The sequence below is a fragment of the Filicampus tigris genome, chromosome 4, assembly GCF_054856515.1.
Source record: "Filicampus tigris isolate MCC_2025a chromosome 4, RoL_Ftig_1.0, whole genome shotgun sequence".
NCBI lineage: Eukaryota > Metazoa > Chordata > Actinopteri > Syngnathiformes > Syngnathidae > Filicampus > Filicampus tigris.
The window spans coordinates 24,277,244-24,283,145 of record NC_141220.1 but is presented as its reverse complement, the minus strand read 5'-3'; the positions used below and the strand labels follow the sequence as shown (position 1 = coordinate 24,283,145).

General features: G+C 44.6%; 1 protein-coding gene across 1 annotated transcript; it reads left to right on the top strand.

Annotated features, from left to right (window-relative positions):
* Positions 1-226: 226 nt before the first annotated feature.
* dusp6 (dual specificity phosphatase 6) lies at positions 227-5,261 on the top strand. The gene is made up of 3 exons (XM_086029237.1): positions 227-926; positions 1,658-2,086; positions 4,115-5,261. Exons 1-3 carry the CDS (start codon positions 500-502, stop codon positions 4,441-4,443), a joined length of 1,185 nt encoding a protein of 394 aa, XP_085885363.1. The 5' UTR covers positions 227-499; the 3' UTR covers positions 4,444-5,261.
* Positions 5,262-5,902: the final 641 nt, after the last annotated feature.

The window sequence follows — 5,902 nt, the reverse complement described above, 5'->3', positions numbered from 1 at the left end:
CTTGATCCGGAGCGGAAATTCCTCTCCCTCTTTTTTTTTTTTTTTTTTTTTTGTGAATGACAAACTCATTACCAATTCATCAACACAGAGGGGGGCGGGGGTATGAAGAAAAAAGGGTGGTTCGCGCCTTCCGGCACCGGTTGCTATGACGACTGCCACTCGGGCCTGCTGCCATTGGCTGGCGATTGGAATGGCGATCCCAGGCCACGCCTCCTTCCCGCCTCTATCTCCTCCGCCGCCATTCAGTAGCTTCGCGACGCTTTCCGAGCTTCAGTGAGAAAGAGGGACGACGAGGAAACAAGGACAACGACTCATTCAAGCTTCGCGGCGACGTTTGCTGGAAATTCGAACTCGTCGGACTATATTTGACGTGGGCTCTTTGCGAAAGAAGCGGTTCGAATGAGCAGGAGCTTGCCGTGAGATTCATTCACAAACCCGTCATACACCGAGCCCACCCGTCCATTGATTTAACAGCGGTTTCCCCCCGGGACCCGTCTAAATGCTGGACAAGTTCAAGCCCGTGGCCCCCCCGCAGAAGCAGCCGCTCGACTCGGTGGTCATGGCGGTGAGCAAGACGTCGGCGTGGCTCCGCGAGCAATTGGACGCGCCGCGCCGCGACTGTCTGCTGCTACTCATGGACTGCCGCGGCCAGGAGCCGTACGAGTCGTCGCACATCCAGGGAGCCATCAGCGTGGCGCTGCCCGGCCTCATGCTGCGCCGCCTCCGCAAGGGCAACCTACCCGTGCGGGCGCTGCTCGCCGACGGACCCGACCGGGAGCGATTCGCGCGCCGGTGCAAGAGCGCCACCATCGTGCTCTACGACGAGTATAGCCGCGAGTGGAACGAGAACGTGGACGGCGGCTCGGTGCTGGGGTTGCTGCTACGCCGCATGAAGGACGAGGGCTACAAGGCCTTTTATCTGGAGGGTGAGTCGGTCCCCCGGAACCACCGCACGCTCGGCTGCAGGGTTTAAATCTTGAGTTACTCGGCGTTCATTGACACGATTAACAAGTAGCAACCTTCTTTTACGCACATAAATCAGAATTTACAAAGCAGTCTTAAGACGTTTTACCCACGCGAATCAGCAAGAACCTTTTTTCACTTTACATTTCTAAATTTTAAATCATTTGTAAATTTATTTTCACTATTTAAAGAATATATATATATTTTTTTTTCTTCACCTATATTTTGTGTTTTTTAAATGCTTAAGTCTATTTTTTTTCACATTTCCATATTTTGTGCATTTGTTTATATTTTCATTTTCATTATTTTAAAATAATTTAGGAAACATTTTATATATACATTTTTATAAAATCAGCTTATCAAACTATTAAATTAATTTGTTTTTGATATCATTATACCACACATTATTGTAAATTAAAAAAAAAAAAAAAATTCACAATTCTCTTTTTCAAAAATATGCAACTTTTTCATATTTTCAGCATGAAACACTAGTTAACAAAACAAAAACAAGAAAACATGGCTCTATCATTAGCCAAGCCAGCAGCTACAGTTGAGGTTGTCTTTTTATGAATGCGGATGTGGTATAAAGTGTTTGTGTTCCACCAGGGGTGGGCAACCAAAGACCCCCAGGCTGCACGCGAACCCGTTGAAGCGCCGTACGGGACCTGTATTAACATGAATGTTCTGTCTGTAGGCGGCTTCAGCAAGTTCCAGGCCGAGTTCCCCAACCTGTGCGAGACCAACCTGGACGGCTCCTCCGACAGCAGCCCCCCCTCCACGCAGGTCCTGGGCCTGGGCGGCCTGCGCATCAGCTCGGACTCGTCGGACATCGAGTCTGACGTGGACCCGAGCAGCGCCACCGACTCGGACGGCAGCCCGCTGTCCAACCCGCAGCCGTCCTTCCCCGTGGAGATCCTGCCCCACTTGTACCTGGGCTGCGCCAAGGACTCCACCAACCTGGACGTGCTGGAGGAGTACGGCATAAAGTACATCCTCAACGTCACGCCTAACCTGCCCAACCTCTTTGAGAACGCCGGAGAGTTCAAGTACAAGCAGATCCCCATCTCAGACCACTGGAGCCAGAACCTGTCGCAGTTCTTCCCCGAAGCCATCAACTTCATCGGTAAGTTTAGCGCTGAATTCCAAATTGACGACAATCACATTCTGAACCGATAAAACGCAGGCCAAATCAGCAGGTGGCGCTACAGACAAACACAAAAGACCATATTTGGACATTTCTATGCGTTTTGGAAAAAAAAGCCAAAGAGTAAAAAAGAATGTGATATTATTTCATGTCATATACGCGGATAAAATGACAGAACTCATTGAAAAGCACTTTATCTCCCAGGTTTTTATCAGAATACACAATTGTCGTAATTATTGGATTTTGGAAGCAAAATAAAATTAATAAAACAGATTTGGATTAGCTGTACACCACACTGACTGATGACATCCATCAAAATTTGCGCACAGAAAAAATTGCTTCTAAAAAATGACATCAGAGCTAATACGTCCCATAAAACGGCTTTTTAAATAGAATTTTTATTTGCTTTTAAAATTAAAATTTTACGTGCCTTTGAAGGACCGACAAAAAGAACGTTTTGTCCGACACAAACAAACACGACATTGTCGCGTTTTGGATGCTGAAAAAACAAAACCACTGCACTTCGAAGTTTGTTTGCGTGGCTAAAACGACAAAACTTGTAGGAAAGCCGGAAAATCACGCTTTTTTTTTTTTTAATCGAAAAAGCAGCCAAAAATGTATACTGCATATCTACCCCCCCCAAAAAAGTAATGAAATATTGGATGCCCAAAAAATGTGAATGTTGAGTGTGTCATCATATAAACTGAGCCCAGTATGGACTTGAGCTTTTTTTTTTAATAAAATGTCTGACGACGTTCCAGAGAGGAAGTGTCTTTATGTTCCTGTTTATTTGGTGTTAGCGTAGCCTATTAGCGCTCGACTTTCCGTGACAACGGCGCCATTTGGGCTGCGAAAGTCAGCCGGAGTCATGAGGGCGCTGTCAAGGCTCACAGGATGTCAACAGGGCCTGTAAATGGCTCCTTTTGTTCATGTAATGGCATGGAGGGGGGGGGGGGGGGCATGTCCTAGATTACTTTCAATGGTGCTTCCTTCCTGTTACGCTCAAATTACCGTCCGGCTTGTTGCTCTCGGGTTTCAGCCGGGACCTTTTAGTGCGGCTCTTACACAAGAGCCCGTGGTAGCGTAACACGGGAGCACTGCGGCGCTGCTGATCATCTCCACTACTCCCCTCAGTGCTGATAAGAAGCCAGCCGCGTCAAAGACACAATGTTCTAGAACATACACTGTGTTCGGAAAATGGAAATAAAAACGAGGAGGACGAGGACAAAGCTGCACAAGCAAACCGTGCTGTCCATGCTTTTATGTTATCGGTGCCCAATGACATCATAACAAATTCTTATAGGAAAAAAATGTTGTTTTTTTTTTTTAAATATAGATGTCCACTGTAGGAATTGGTGACCTCAAGACTGATATTAAATAAAAAAGCTTTTGATTGGCAGTCCTCATGACATCAAAACTAATGTTTACAGTATAGAGCACATTTTCTACACAAGGTAACTCAATGGGCTGCACATCATTAAAAGTAGAACATTTGAAAGCATTTCCAAAAAAGAACTGAAGACATTCAAACACAAATGAATAAACAGTAGCTTACTAAAATTACATGAAGTATAAATTTTATAAGTAATGCATATCAATGAAAGCTTTTTGTAGTGACTGATCATGACAAAAAACTTCTCCTGTAGAAAATTGCTTTTTTTTTTTTTTAAATGAATTTACATTTTTAAATGAAACTGAAGTAACTGATGATGTCACAACTCATTCATATTGAATAAAACAGTTCATGATTGGCTATCCGCCATACTGACGGATGACATCGAAACGAATGCATTTCAAATCAAAGAGCTTTTTAAAAAATTGTCAACCGTAGCGTCTAATGGCGTGGAAAACTAACACCTGTCCAATAAAACCGCTTTCAAAAACAATCTAAAACTGAAACCAGCGTATTTCAGTGACTTACGGTATCAAAACATAGACACTTACTGTATAACAGAGTGACAAATTGAAATGGGTTTCCATGTTAACGATCCTCCGTTTCCCTTCCAGACGAGGCTCGGGGCCAACACCGCGGCGTCCTGGTGCACTGCCTGGCCGGCATCAGCCGCTCGGTGACGGTGACGGTGGCCTACCTGATGCAGAAGCTGCAGCTGTCCATGAACGACGCCTACGACATCGTCAAGACCAAGAAGTCCAACATCTCGCCCAACTTCAACTTCATGGGCCAGCTGCTGGACTTTGAGCGCACGCTGGGCCTCAAGAGCCCGTGCGACAACCGGCTCGCCAACGTCATCACGCCGCCCGGCGGTCAGCCGCTCTACTTCACCACGCCCACCAACCACAATGTCTTCCAGCTGGACCCCCTCGAGTCCACGTGAGCGACCGGCGGCGGATGAAATGTGGAAATTTGACGACCTCCTAACGTCCCGGAAGGAGTTTTTCCGCCCGACGCGGACGGACGCGGGCGGCAGTCGCCGTGAAGACGGACGGTGGGGGGGGGGGGAGACGGCGGTCCAACCGGTGACGTGTGTTCAAACCAGACCGCCGTTTTGAGTCGTGGACTCGATCTAACTTTTGCGATCGTCTTCTGTGAAGACACAAAATGGACGCTCTTATGTATATAGTTGATTATGCCAAAAAAACAAAAAAAAAACAATCAAAAAGGATCATTTTCCATCAAGGTGTAATCTATTGCAGTGTCTTCCCAACCTCATATTAGAAAATGCCCTCAAAATATATCTACGGAAATAATATCTCATTGTCCTCACAAATTGACAGTGTGGCCCGCGGGAATAGAAGAAACACACACACGCAAAGATTTGAATACTCGGACCAATTGAGTGGAATAATAAATGTATCATAATAATAATTTCTCACTGCACAGTGTTTGGGAATCACTGCTCTGAGCCAACAACAGGCCTTGTCTTTGCACCTCCCTACCAACAAATCAGTCCAGCTGAGGTTGCCTTATTAATTTAGCCTCTTTATGTGACTTTCTATGGGGGCAGGTGTTTTTTGTATGTGTGTGTGTGCGTGTGCGCGCGTTGAGGGTCCCTGGAGGCGACGTCTCCTCTGGGGGGGGGGGAGAAAATGTGATGATGAGAGGAAAAGAATGTGGACGCCTCCCACCCTTCCTTCTTCTCCTATGAATTTATTAAAGATAAGTTATTAATAAATGGATATTTTGTCTACGAAATATGCTGTGCTTTGTGTCCTTGACGCCTCGCTGACGTAAACGGTTCAGACTGGTTCGTCCAGGTTTCGGACCAGGTGCATGTTTTTTTTTTTTTTGTTTGTTTGTTTTGGCTGGCCCTCAGGCATTTCCTACGAGACATCAAAGTACAGATTGTGTGACAGGGAGGCACTTAATTGTGTGTTCGCACCCGAGTGCACGCGCACGCTTAACGCATTGTACAAAGTTTTGAAAGTGATTTCATGATTGAATTTAGTTCAAGTAACATGCAAATGAGCACCCACCACAAAAAAAACCCTAAATCAGGAAAAGGCCGTTGCTAACCTGAACAGCAGCAGTCAAATTCCCTTTGCAGTATTAGAGATGAAGTATCATAAAAAAATATTTTAGATGAACAATCATTCCTTAGTTTTTTTTTTTTTGCTAATGTGTTCAAATTTTATGTAATTAATTTTACTTTTATTTCATAGATTTTTTTATAACAGAAAATAAATGTTTTTTAGAGCTTATTTAAAATTTCTTATTTTTATGGAACACTTAATTACACATATTGATTTGAATATTTTGAAGTTTTTTTTTCTTCACAGATTTGTGATGGCAGGAAATACAAAAGAAAGATGATTTTTGATTTTATTTTTTAGGGT

Coding starts and splice junctions, on each gene's coding strand:
- dusp6 (XM_086029237.1), top strand. CDS start 500: ATGCTGGACAAGTTCAAGCCCGTGGCCCCCCCGCAGAAGCAGCCGCTC. Junction 927..1,657: donor CAAGGCCTTTTATCTGGAGG/GTGAGTCGGTCC, acceptor TTCTGTCTGTAG/GCGGCTTCAGCAAGTTCCAG. Junction 2,087..4,114: donor CGAAGCCATCAACTTCATCG/GTAAGTTTAGCG, acceptor TTTCCCTTCCAG/ACGAGGCTCGGGGCCAACAC.